Raw genomic sequence first — 13,941 nt, 5'->3', positions numbered from 1 at the left:
TCTCTATCTTTTTCTCTAAAATAAATAGATAAAAATAAAATAAAATAAGTAATGGGTAACCAAATGAGTGCATTAGTGCCATCTGTTATGAGGGAAACCAATTGCTGTCGAATTGGACTGGTGGCCCACTTCATGGGAGGGTATACATACCAGGTACTGAAAACCTAATCAAAAGCCTATAGTGGGGGAGGTCATGATCCCTAGGAGTGTATCACCTGCTCTTGTCTGGCTAAATGCATATATTATGCTCATCAAACTGCCCTGTGAGCACATTTTTAAACATTCATACCCAGATATTAAAGCTACTGTCACTTTTGGTTAATCTAGAAGCTTCTCTTTTCAGATGGCAGTGACCATTAGGATGACTCCAAAGGCACCATAGTGCTGAGAAGAAGTGACAGAGGAGTGCTCAGCACAGAAACATCTCTATCACACCTTCCACAGCTGAGGGTCCATTGCAGAAGAGGTGGTAGAAAAAATATAAGAGCCAAAGGAAGGGTAGGACTGCTTAAATAAAATTGTTCAGACAAAAATTGGCCTCGATACCCATCATTTTGTAGTGACTAGCACTACCTTCACAAAACCCTCATAAGAGGAGGAAAAGATGATGACATCAAAATAAAAGACTGATGGAGAGAGGGAGTGGATATGATGGAGTGTGGATTTGTGAAGGGAAATGTGGGGGAGGGGAGGGAATTATCATGGCTTATTGTCTATAATTATGGAAGTTATCAGTAAAAAATGAAGTAAAACTAAGCAATGCCTCAGTACAACCCATATCTTTGGTTCTGGTTCTTGGGGGTCTTCTCTAAGCAGGGGAGGTTGGGTCCACAGCTGCTCTTCCAGCGGTACGATTATGAACCCCACAAGATCAGAATTTGGCCCCTTTGAAGCCTTTTGCAGAATAGGGGGTGACATTTCCCATCTGGGACCACATGCACACTTATCTTTTTCTGCTGTTGGTTGAAGTTGTCAATGATGACCCCAATGAAGAGGTTCAGGGTGAAGAAAGAGCCAAAGATGATGAAAACCACGAAATAGATATAGGCACTGGTATGCGCCTCGAAGTCCGGCTGCTCGCCTCTCTGTCAGGGAGAAACACGGTCACCAAGGGGAAAAGGCAAGCTGCTCTGACTGCTTCAGCTCAAAGAACGGAGAGCCTGCAATTCTGGAGCTAGGGTGCAGGGTGTCTGGGGCTGTCCATGGTCTCACAACATACTGAACGTGACTAGAACGTTCTAGAACACGATGGAGCATTGACTCACCCCTCTGGAATCGACAGCTGCATTCATAATGTCCAGCCAGCCCTTGTATGTTGCCTGAAAGAAAAAGCAGAAAGAGGCACGAGATGGCGCAGGCATCGCTCATTTGCAGTGGATGGAGGCCCTGGTCTGTCCGTTGTCTATCTGTCTCTTCCCCTCTCTCTCCCAAATAAATAAATACACACACCACGCAAAAGCCTGCCAGTCCCTGTGGGCAGGGTCTGTGTAACAAACACTATTCCGTTTTGCTAGGACAGAGCATCTCCATCAAAGAACAGTAGAAGGGAACTTGAAGCTACACATCTTGCATCTTTTCCTTTCTTCTTCATTTGCCCAGGACTTAAAGATTTAAAAACAATAGAAATGTCCGCCCTCCTGGTGGCTAAAGAGCTGTGAAACAGATGGGAAACCACCCGGTAAGCTTCCTCCTTAGTATCTCATGGTTGTTTGCATTATGTCGTGTGCCAGGAACCTGGCTGCTGTGGCCCCAACCTGCACCAAGAACTCCAATCCTCTCTGGCAGGTGCTCTGGAGAGCGAGCAAGGTGCTTTATAGGGCAAGGTGAGATGGACACCGCCTTAAAGGTGTGAGCCTGATCCTCACTGCCCACTTGAGGGGATCGAGACTTGCCCAGGGGACACGCCTCTGGATGTATCCCTGAGGGAGTGGGGTGGTTTGATTGTAAAATGTCCCCCACAGACGCCTGTGTTTGAACGCTTGGTCCTCAGCTGGTAGCACCGCTTGGAAAGGATGTCGAAGGGGCGGAACCTTGCTGGAGGAAGGGTGTCCCCGGAAGCAGGTCTTGGGGTACAGCCCAGCCCTACCTGCTATGCAGCGTCTCTACTTACTTCCTGCTACTGCCATGCCTTCTCTGCCGTGAAAGGCTTCCTCTCAAAACTAAGCTGAAAATGAACCCTTTCCTTCCTCAAGCTGCTTCTCAGAGGGCATTTTGTCCCAATAAAGAGAAAGGAACTGAAGGACAGGGAGCTTCTAGAGAGGCCTAACCAAGGGGGGACCGCCCACACTGAGGACCCTTCCTGTATCGTAGCTCCAGCATCCCAGGTGCACCTCGTGTGCTTCTGGTGGGAAGATTACCACTGCCCATTAACAAAGGGTTCTAGTACATTCTGCAGTGAGTAGCTGACACCCCAGTATTCTCTAAGGCCAGCCTTCTTTCTGTAAAGTGAGCAAAGAAGAGTCATTTAGGAGATGTGGCCAGTAGCATCCTATGGATTGGGGTCCAGGACTGAAGAGAAAAGATGTATGCTGAGCATCAGTATTCATCTCTGCCTCCTGACTGCAGATGTGATGTGACCTGCTGCCTCCTGACCCTGCCACCTGCGTCCCCTCCACATGAGCCAAAATAAACCTTTTTTCCCCGTATGTTACCCCTTGTCAAGTATGTTGTCTCAGCAATGAGAAAAGTTACCAGTCTATTGGGGATTAAGGCTGTCATCAACAAAGTTGGAGGTGCTCAGTAACAATAGATTCCAGAAGGTACTAGCCTCCAACATGAATATGACTAGAATTGATCATCCTTTTTTTTTTTTTTTGTCCATGTCAGGGTCTCACTGTGGCCCAGGCTGACCTGGAACTCACACTGTGTAGTCCTAGGCTGGCCTCAGACTCACGTGGATCCTCCTACCTCTGCCTCCTGAGTGCTGGGATTAAATGCAAACAAGTGCCTTTAACCACTTAGAAATCTCGCCAGACCGAATCCATAATCTTAATGGAGTTGATTTTTCTAAGCTGAGGAATGATAGATCATTTTAGGGAAGCTTTCTCGAAGCAAAGAACAGGCTGACCGCACTCACCACTTGCAGTAGAGAGAGGTAAGCATTTCCTACATTGTCAAAGTTAACATTCGGGGTCATCCAGGAGTAATTTCCACTTTTACATTGTTCTTGGTTTGAAATGATGGTATAATTTATATATTTGTTGATATCTGTTCCAACAACACATCTTCCAAACTTTCCAGAGAAGAAGTTTACTCCCAGGATACAAAATATGAGCCAGAAAATGAGGCAGACAAGCAAGACATTCAGAATGGCAGGAATGGCGCTTATGAGAGCGTTGACCACCACCTTAAGGAAACGACATGGATGAAAATACAACAGACACGGGCTTGCGGACTGATCAAGCGTCTCAGCTCCATCTCTTCAGGAGGAGCCTGAGTTTCAGGGCTTGGCCTCTAGTAGTTCTGTCTTTACTCTGCCCACCCCTCGCCAGCTCACGGCAGACTCTGCTGTCCGCCACCAAGGATGGTTGAGAAGTGTCCCGTGGTGACACGCAGAGGATAACTGCCTAGGATGCTGAAGGGAAGACAGAATCTCAGCTGTCAGGAGGGAGACCATTCCCGACCTCTTATGGGCTATGCTAAATGCTAGGCTCAGAAAGTCAAATGCCAGAAAAGTTTAGCAGTTTAAGGGAAGCCCCAGAAGGGCAGCTGGTCTCTCTGCCTTTCCCTTTGAGCCGAATTTCCACCCATCCACCCGGGAGTGTACCTTCATTCCTTCAAACTGGGACAGCGCCCGCAGGGGCCTCAGCGCTCGCAGGGTCCGGAAGGACTTCAAGCTTTTTAAGTTCATGAGACTGACCACAGAGACCTGTGGGAGGAGAAGCTGCTTCGTGAGACACCTGCCTGGACACCAGGGCAGCTAGGGAGGGCTCAAGAGACCCCTCCTTGGCATGTAGCATGAGGTGACAAGTTAGACCCACCCTGCGAGATGGGTCGCAGCAGATAGAGTCCTCCTTTCCCCATCATCTGACAAAGTCACAATCCATAAGGTAGGACTCATGCATTTTTATCATTGGTACCACAAAAGACCATGATTGAGGAGCTGGAGAGTTTGCCCAGTGGTTAAAGGTACTTGCTTACAAACCCTGATGACCTGGGTTCAATTCACCAGTGCCCATGTAAAGCCAGGTGCACAGTGACACACGCGTCTGGAAGTTGTTTGCAGTGACAAGAGACCCTGGTGCGCCCATGCTCCCCTCATCCCTCAAATGAGTAAAATTTTAAAAATATTTTATTTATTCATTTGACAGAGAAAGAGGGGGAGAGAGAGAGGGAGAGAGAGAATGGGTGCGTCAGGGCCTCTAGCCACTGCAAACTCCAGACACATGTGCCCCCTTGTGTATCTGGCTAACGTGGTGGTGGGTCCTTTGGATTTGCAGGTAAGCGCCTTAACCGCTAAGCCATCCCTCCAGCCCAGTAAATATTTCTTTTTAATAAAGACCGTGACTGGGCTGGAGAGATGGCTTAGTGGTTAAGCGCTTGCCTGTGAAGCCTAAGGACCCCGGTTCGAGGCTCGGTCCCCCAGGTCCCACGTTAGCCAGATGCACATGGGGGCGCACGCGTCTGGAGTTCGTTTGCAGAGGCTGGAAGCCCTGGCGCGCCCATTCTCTCTCTCTCCCTCTATCTGTCTTTCTCTCTGTGTCTGTCACTCTCAAATAAATAAATTAAAAATTAAAAAAAAATAAAAAATAAATAAAGACCGTGACTGAGAAGCCAATGAGAATGCAAGGAAACCAGAGGGACATGACAATGAAACGTGGTGCTGGGCTGGAAATTGGGTGTCTGGGACAGGGGCAGGGTCCCGAGGTGAATGAGGAAAGAGAACAGAATTTTACAGGCTGGGGAAATGGCCCAGCACTTGCTGTGCAGCATGAAGTTCAGAGAGAGTCGAAGTTCTACTGAGTTCAATACCAAGTACCCTCGTAAAAATGTGGGCGTGGGTCATACATGCCTATAACCCCAGTTACGGACCAGAGACTTACTGGAGCTCACAGCCAGTCTGGCTGAAAACAATGGCAGCTCTGTTTAGTGAAAGTCTCCCTCACAAGGAAACAATGCAGAAGAGCACTGGAGGACATCTGGCCTTCTCCTCCGACCTCTGCGTACGTGGACACAGGGCACATGCATTGGCACATACATGGGCATACAGCACACTTCATCACACCACATGCCACTCCACACACACACGAAAGGGAGAGGGAGAATCTTAAGACAACTGGCGAAGTTTGAAAATAAATGTGGGTGCTGGTGTGGCACCTATATTAAATTTAATAATACAGATCACTGTCTCATGACTACATGGGGCAACGTCCTTGTTAGAAAATACACACTGAGGGCTGGAGGGATGGCTTAACAGTTAAGGCACTTGCTTGTGAAGCCCAAGGACCCAGGTTCAATTCCCAAGTACCCATGTAAGCCAAATGTACAAGGTGGCACATGTGTCTGGAGTTCGTTTGCAGTGGCTAGTGGCTCTGGAGCGCCTATTGTCCCTCTCTCTCTCTCTCTCTCTCTCTCTCTCTCTCTCTCTCTCTCTTTCACAATCTATCTGTATCTATCTATCCAGCTGCCTCTATATCTCTCTCAGATAAATAAATTATTTAGTACAAGAAAATATACACACCAAAATGTGTAAAGGGGCTCAATGTTTGCAACTTCGTCTGAAGTAGTTTAGAGGAACCGGAGTGAGAAAGCGTGACAAATAGGTGGGTGACACCCTGCTGGTCAGTGACATGGGGAAAACCATAAGAACCCCTCAAACTTGTTCCTGCAGTGTCCAACAAATAAATGAAGTAAATGTTTAAGAATTACAAAGAAAGAAAATGATGTGTTTGCTGTTTGTTCTAGTTCTAATAGCTCTTTGGGGCAGGGATGTAGGCAGAGGGCATGCCTGGCATGTATGAAGCCCTGGGCTCTGTGCCCAGCACCACACAGGTCAGGTGCGGTGGCACACGCCTGCAGTCGCAGCATTTGGAAGGTGGAGGCAGGAGGATCAGAAGCTGAGGGCCATCTATGACTGCTTGTGAATTCAAAGCCAGCCTAAGTTATGTGATAGTTGGTTTAAAAAAAAAAAAAAGCTCCTTTTTGAGAAATAGACTGTTTTTCTTTTGCAAATACTTCTCCCTAGTGAGATAGCACAGAGGCTTGGCAAGGGTTTTACCAACAGAGCTGTGTCTCCAGCCCCCAGACAAGTTATCTTTAGGAGTCAGTCTCCTAGGTGTAGGGCTCATGTCCATTTGTTATGCTGCAGCTGCCACCATCTGTTCACAGCTTCTAGAGTCTTCTCTAAAGGTCTAATGCGATAATGGGTAAAGGCCGTTTGGCACTCTGAAACTGGTAGAGCTGACAGGTGTGGGCGCTTTCATTTCTACCGCCGAGTCCTGTTGGAACGTACACGCTGTGGACGCCTTCTAAAGCAGTACTCGGGAGGTGGCTCTTTGGATAGAGCGCTTGTGTGCCAGTGTGCGGACCAGAGTTTGGATCCCCAGCACCCATGAAAGTGGGGGTGGACATGACAGCCTGCCATGCAATCCCAGCACTGACGAGAGAGAGAGATGGGGAGCCCAGGGCAAACTGGCTGACGAGTTAAAGTGGGAGACCCTCATCTCAGTAAGTAAGGTGGAGGGCAATCAAGGGAGACACCTGACATCAACGATGGCCTGAAACAAATTATTAATCCTCTGAGCCTCAGATCGCCTCATCTTTAATATGGCCGTGGTAGGTGTCTTGCAAGGCTGTTAAACACAAACAGTCTTTGTGCATTCTGGGTGAAAGAATTACGGGAACAGACCTCTCCTTCTGCCTGACCACGAAGACCGGGACCAGCAGGGTCTGCTGAGTGGCTGGGAGAAGCCTTAAAAGGAAGGGGAAAGCTAAACTGGGTGTGGTGGCTCCCGCCTTTAACCCTAGTACCTGGGAGGCAGCGCGAGGAGGATTGCCATGAATTCGAGGCCAGCCTGAGACCACATAGTGAATTCCAGGTCAGCCTGAGCTAGAGGGAGACCCTACCTGGAAAAAAAATGAAGAAGAAGAAGAAGAAGAAGAAGGAGGAGAAGAAGAAGGGGAGGAGGAAGAAGAAGAAGGGGAAAGTTGGAAGGGGAAGGGAAGACAGAGGATGTGGGACTGCTTCAATGGCTCAGCAGCTAAAGGCTCTGGCTTGCAAAGCCTCATGGCCTGGGTTCAATTCCTCAGTGCCCCCATAAGACCGAGTGCACAAAGTGGAAAATGCATCTAGGGTTCATTTGCAGTGGCGAGAGGCCCGTACACTCATACACTCCCCACTCTCTCTCTTTCATAAGTAAATAACAAATATTTAGAAGCCCTAAAAAGACATGGAAAGAGAAAGGAAGACGGAGTTGGGGAGATGGCTCCGTGGGTAAGAGAGCTTGCTGTGCAGGCATGAGGAAGGCCGTGAGCTCCATCTCCGCCACCCATGTGGAAAAGCATGTGTGGCCATACACATCTGGAACCGTGGTGGCAGTGGGGCAGAAACAGGTGGATCTCAGAGGCTCACTGTTCAGCTAGCCTAACCAAAAATTGGCAAGCTCTGGGAGCTGGGGAGATGGCTGAGCAGTTAAGGCTCTTGCCTGCAGTGCCCGAGGACCCAAGTTCAAGTCCCCAGTAAAAACATAAAGCCAGATGTGCAAGTGGCACATATACCTGAAGTTCGTTTGCGGTGGCTGGAAGCTCTGGCATGCCCATTCTCTCTTTCTCTCTCTCAAATAAATAAAATATTTTAAAAAAATTAAGTAGCAAGCCCCAGCTTCAATGCCTCTGTCTCAGAGAAATAAGGTGGAAGACCAATAGAGGGAGAAACTCTCAAGTCTCCTCACCCATGCACGTGTGTGGTAGCTGCAGATGTGTGCAAACACACAGACATGCACACACACACACACACACACACACACACACATACCAAAAGAACAAAAGGAAAAGAAAGCAGGGCTGGAGAGATGTCTTAGCGGTTAAGGCAGTTGCCTGCAAAGCCAAAGGACCCAGGTTCAATTTCCCAGGACCTATGTAGACCAGATGCACAAGAGGGCGCAGGTATCTGGAGTTCATTTGCAATGGCTAGAGGCCCTGGTCCACCCATTCTCTCTCTCTCTCTCTCTGCCTACCTGCCTATCTCTCTCTCTCTCTCTCTCTCTCTCTCTCTCTCTCTCTCTCTCCCTCTCTCTCTCTCTCTCTCTCTCTCTCCCTCTCTCTGTCTCTCAAATAAATAAATAAAAATGAAACATTTTAAAAAAGAAAAGAAAGCACAGGACACACATAAGCAGTGCTTATGGACAGAGGCAGGACAGTGCCGGCGTGGACGGGGTTGGGGCAGAAAGCCAGGAAGTGCAGTGTATGGAAGGGACTGCACTGCAGTGGACAGATGGCCACCAGCTCTAAGCACAGAGAAGAGACAGTAAGGAGAAGATGGTTCGGAGAGGCATACTTGGAGAACACACAGGACAGACAGCCTCCCGAGGGCCCGCCTCCCACGCCCCCCCACTCTGCACAGGACACAGAGGTGAGCGAACTTACAATGACAATGAGGAAGTCGAGCCAGCACCAGGCACTGGTGAAATACTTCCTAAATCCAAAGGCCACCCATTTCAGACACATCTCCAGGATGAAGATGAACGTGAACATCTTGTCGGTGTACATGAGCAGTTCTCTGATGCGGGGTCGGTCAGCAAGCTTCACGTCTTCAAAAACCTGCAGAAAGGAAGCAGAGCCGCAGGCCGGGCTGACTGGTGGTGGAGAGCGCCACTTCCCTCCTTCCCTGTGACCAGCAACCCACGTCCGTCTTTGGCGCTGAGGTGTTGCTCGAAGGGTATTAAAGCTGGACTTTTCCAGTGAAGTCAGATCCTTGAGCGAACGAAAGCAGAAGCAGACAATCCTACCTCCATGCTTCTGTTACTCTAATGGGCCCGTGGTTTCTCCTCCTTGGGCCCTGCAGTGGTTAACACTGCTGGTCAACATGATGGGATTTAGAACCACCAGGGAAGCAAAACTCTGGGCCTGTTTGCGAGGGAGATTCTACATGAGGTTAACTGAGGAGGGAAGCCCAACCCTGAATATGGATGGCACCATGCCATGGGTATGTCCCAACATGAACAGAAAAGAGAACACTTTAGACACCGAAGAAACTCATCAGAACAGAAAACCAGATGCTGCTGAGAGCTTAACAGTAACACCCCCCCCCCCAGGGCACGAGAGGGGAGCGCAGAATGTAAGAGTCACCGAGTGGGATGCAGTACCCTGAGGCATTGCCCTCCCCCCCCCCAGGCTGACCAGAGCATTCATGACCCCACAGTGAGTACCGACAGCCCCCTGAGGAAGACCCTCAGTGGAGTGGGGAAGGGAGAGCGAGAACATAGGAGGATAACCCGATGGAATGTGACCAACATGTAATATGTGCATACAGTAAAGTTCTCAACTAATAAAAATAATTTTTAATAGATAAAGAAAAGCTGGCAGAAAGGCAGCATTTGTCACATGCTGCTTTCTGACTGAAGGCACACAACCAGTCGCACCATGTTCTGTCATCATGATGGGCTGTGTGCAACTGTGCAAGGAGATGATGGTCTGTGTGCAACTGTGCAATGAGATGATGGTCTGTGCACAACTGTGCGATGAGATGATGGTCTGTGTGCAACTGTGCACGAGGAGATGATGGTCTGTGTACAACTGTGCAATGAGATGATGGTCTGTGTGCAACTGTGCAATGAGATGATGGTCTGTGTGCAACTGTGCACAATGGCATGATCTTTGTCCAACTATGTTCAGCGAGATGATATTCTTTGAATGCCTGTATATAATGAGGTGGTCCGGGCTCCTCCTCTGAAAGCCTCTGCACAGATGTCTGTACTTCTCTGCTGAGCCCACCTTTGGTGCTCTGAAAGCAGCTGGGAAGTAGGCTCATGGGCCCCTTGGTGTCTTTCTCCAGGATATCACAGGGCATATAGCTGGCCTTTTTCAGAATTAAAGCAACATTATACACACAAATCTAATACCATTTATGGAGTAAAATTAATGAAACCATAATATTTAATATATAATCAATGGAAATGTAATCGCCAAAAGGCAAAAGATAGCCTAGATCAAGGACTGGTGATAAAAATCCTTCAACATGGCTGGAGAGATGGCTTAGTGGTTAAGGTGTTTGCCTGCAAAACCCAAGGACCCAGGTTTGATTCCCCTGGACCCATGTAAGCCAGATGCACAAGGGAGCACATGCATCTAGAGTTTGTTTTCAGTGGCTGGAGGGCCTGGTATACCCATTCTCTCTCCCTCTCTCTCTCTCTCTCTCTCTCTCTCTCTCTCTATCTCTATCTCTATCTCTATCTCTGTCTCTTTCTCCCTCAAATAAATAAATAAAAATAAAAATATGTTTCAAATCCATCAAGGTAATTCCAGGGATAGCTTTAGATTTAATTGATTTTTTTGTTTAAGAAATAATTTATATCTCAAGAAGTACCACTATAAGGGTATATGAAGGTCACAGTGCCTGCCAGGAGCCGGTACATACTTGTTCTTTTACTTAGTGACCATGTGGGTACAAAGCTCTAGCCAGAAGATGTGGAATGCATGAGAAGACTGTGTCTTTTCTAATTGCTAGCAAGATACAGTGTCTTTTCTAATTGCTGGAAACCAATTGAAGGGACCCAGGATTCCATTCACTTAGCAGAACAGATAGTGGGAACGGAGTTTCATGTTTTGGCCATTTTAAACCAAGTTAGCACATGGAAGGAGAGGAAGAGGAGGGAGAGAAGGAGAGAAAGAAGGAAGCATGCAAGTGATAAGAGACAAAATGACGACCCACAAAGTGGAAACCGAGAAAGGACAGGAGTGGTTAGAAGGCATAAGGAGAGACCAGAAAGGGGTGGGGGCTCTGCGGAGGTTGGAATGTGAGCTGTTCCCCATAGCCTCATGTGTTTGTAAGCTAATCCCTAGTTGGTGATGATGTTCAGAAGGGTGTGGGGCCCCTGAGATGTGGGGCCTTAATGAAGGAAGTGGATCACTGGGGGTGGGCCTTGAGGTTTTTTGTAATTTTTTCCTCTTTTTTGTCTTTTTCGAGGTAGTATGTCACTCTAGTCCAAGCTGACCTGGAACTCACTATGTAGTCTTAGGGTGGCCTTCAAGTCACAGCAATCCTACCTCTACCTCCCAAGTGCTGGGATTAAGGGTGTGCATCACCATGCCTGGCTTAGTATTTTAGCTTTATTTATTTACTTATGAGATAGATCGATATATAGAGAGAAAGAGTTGCCACTGCTACTGCAAATGAATTCCAGATGCACGTACCACCTTGTGTACCTGGCTTACGTGGGTTCTGGGGAGTCGAACCTAGATCCTGACGCTTCACAGGCAAGTGCCTTAACTGCTAAGCCATCTCTCCAGCCCTGGACCTTGAGTGTTTATAGGCCTGTTTCACATTTGCCTCCCTACTTTCTCCCTGCTGATGTGAAGATATGATGCCAGCTGTCTCCTCCTGCCATGCCTTCCCCACCATGATGAAATTTCTCCTTGAATGTGTAAGCCAAAAAATAAGTCCTTTCCTTCCATAAACTGCTTCTGGTAGGGTACTTTGTCCCATCAATGAGAAGTTGACTAATACGGAGGCAAATGGATTCAGACTTATTTTCAAGCTTTACCTCAAGGTGTGGGCTCACTCCACACCTTGGCCTAGAAGAATCACTAACATGAAGCAGCATTCCCCAGTCCCTTCCTCTAAGGGGTCATGAGTAAGTAAGAATATCAAAGCAACCGATTAAGGTCGTCCCTGTAACCTCTCCCTTCGTGCTACCTTTTAGAAAGCAGCATTGCAATCTTCGGACAAAGGGAGGGGAGGCATTGTCTGAGGAGGGAGTGTGTAGGATATAGTGAAGGTGTCTAGAAATCCTCCAAGAATAAGGGGCAGACAGACCAGCCAGCCTCAAGGGCTGGATACTAGAAACCCCAGTACAGCGGTGATTTGAACCAGTCTTTCCCACAGAAGAAGCCTCTTGGGCTTGGAGCTTTCCCCGCTGGAACATGATTCTCGAAGTCATTGTATAAAAGTCTACCCGCTAGGGGACACAGCATGAAGGCCCCACTTCCAGGTGATCTCCCCATATTCACAGACACACAGGGGAGCCCCGCTACCACGCAGCTCCCCAGCTGCCCAGTGTCCAGTGTCCCCCACAAGAGCTTAATTTACCAGAGCCCCACTGCTCAGCAGGATCACAAAGATAATGAAGCTCTCAAACCAACTGTGCTTCACGATCTGGTAGCAAGTTTTCCGCAGGTTCCACCAGATGGCCCAGGGGGACTTCCTCTTGTCCCTGCTGCAGCCCAGAAAGGGGCAACTGAAGCCTGAAAAGAATCAGCAGCACAACCATCGTTAACAAGTGCAGTCAACTGCATGAATGAACCAAAGCTTCAGGCCCCTTGCCTTGCGACCTGCAGTTTCTCCCATGAAAGCCATGGTCTCTTGGCAAATCCCTGCGGCAGGCAAAACTTCCCGAAACACTGTTCCTCCCTCTCGTTTCCACGCTCCCTTCCCTTGTTTCAGAAACCCGCCCTTCTGCTCCATTCCCACCGTTGCCACCTTGGGCACATTTCAAGGACCCAATGCAAATCAGGAGAACCATATAACCTAGCTTAGTTTCTGCCCACAGCTTTCCTAAATATGATATTTTTGTTGTTGTTTGTTTTTCGAGGTAGGGTCTCACTCTAGCCCAGGCTGACCTGGAATTCACTATGTAGTCTCAGGGTAGGCTTGAACTCATGGTGATGCTCCTGCCTCTGCTTCCTGAGTGCTGGGATTAAAGGCGCATGCCACCACACCTGACCTAAATATGAATTTTGTGTGTGTGCATGCATGGGTGCTCGTGTGCACACGCACATGTGTGTGCAGGACAGAGGCCGCCTCGGGTGTCACTCCTCAGACGCTATCCACCTTTTCTGAGACAGACTCTCTTAGTTGGCCTGGAACTCACCAAGTCAGTTAAAATGGCCAGCCAGTGACCCCCCAGGGTACTCTTGTCTCTGGCAGGTACGTGCTACCATGCCAAGCTCTTTTTTTGTTTGTTTGTTTTTGAGGTAGGGTCTCACTCTAGCCCATGGTGACCTGGAATTCTGGAATTCACTCTGTAGTCTCAGGGTAGCCTTGAACTTATGGCAATTCTACCTCTATCTCCCAAGTGCTGGGATTAAGGGCATGCGCTGCCATGCCCAGCTCTCGAGCCCTTTTTTTAACCTGGGTTCTAGGGATTGAGCCCAAGTCCATCCTCCTACTTGTAAGGCAAGCATGTGGCCAACTGAGCTGTCTTGGAACTTTGTCCTTTTAAGGTTCATTTGTCGGGTCATTGATTTATTGTTTTATCTGTATTTGTTAAACCCATTACCTGAGGCAAAACTCTCACACTCGATACAATGTGCGATGAACTCATTTGTTTCAGAAATATGTATTTAAGGGAGAGAGAGAGAGAGAGAGAGAGACAGAGAGCGCACAGGTATGCCAGGGCTTTGTGCTGCTGCAAACAAACTCCACCTGCAGGCAACACTTTGGGAAGCTGGCTTGCATAAACGCTGGGGAGCCGAACGCAGGTGGGCAGGCTTTGCGAGCAAGAGTCTTTAACCTCTGAGAAATCTCTTGTGCCTCCTGGCAGAGACAAATACCAATAAATTCCCCCATGACAAATCCAAGAAATAATGAAGGCTTTTAGGAAGGAGGCACTATATCTACTCAAGAAGTTGAAAACCTGCTTGTTATATTATATACCAGACCCTCTTCGGAGTGCTCTCTGTTGGCTCATCTCATGCCCACGATGGCCCTGTGCAGAAGATACTACTATCATCCTCAGTGCTCGTGATAAAGAGAGAGGTGAACAAAACTGAACGAGTCACCTAGCT

General features: G+C 48.2%; 1 protein-coding gene across 1 annotated transcript in view; it reads right to left on the bottom strand.

Annotated features, from left to right (window-relative positions):
- Positions 1 to 13,941, bottom strand: part of Scn11a (sodium voltage-gated channel alpha subunit 11) — a 108,685-nt gene that overhangs the window by 15,684 nt on the left and 79,060 nt on the right. The window contains exons 21-26 of the mRNA XM_045136474.1: positions 12,245 to 12,399; positions 8,584 to 8,757; positions 3,767 to 3,868; positions 3,077 to 3,346; positions 1,266 to 1,319; positions 944 to 1,085 (exon numbers count right to left, since the gene is read on the bottom strand). Of these exons, the coding sequence (XP_044992409.1) occupies positions 944 to 1,085; positions 1,266 to 1,319; positions 3,077 to 3,346; positions 3,767 to 3,868; positions 8,584 to 8,757; positions 12,245 to 12,399 (897 nt within the window). The remainder of the gene's footprint in view (positions 1 to 943; positions 1,086 to 1,265; positions 1,320 to 3,076; positions 3,347 to 3,766; positions 3,869 to 8,583; positions 8,758 to 12,244; positions 12,400 to 13,941) is intronic.

The sequence above is a fragment of the Jaculus jaculus genome, chromosome 17 (genome assembly GCF_020740685.1).
Source record: "Jaculus jaculus isolate mJacJac1 chromosome 17, mJacJac1.mat.Y.cur, whole genome shotgun sequence".
Lineage (NCBI taxonomy): Eukaryota > Metazoa > Chordata > Mammalia > Rodentia > Dipodidae > Jaculus > Jaculus jaculus.
The sequence above is the reverse complement of the archived record's forward strand: the minus strand, read 5'-3'. Positions and strand labels throughout refer to the sequence as shown.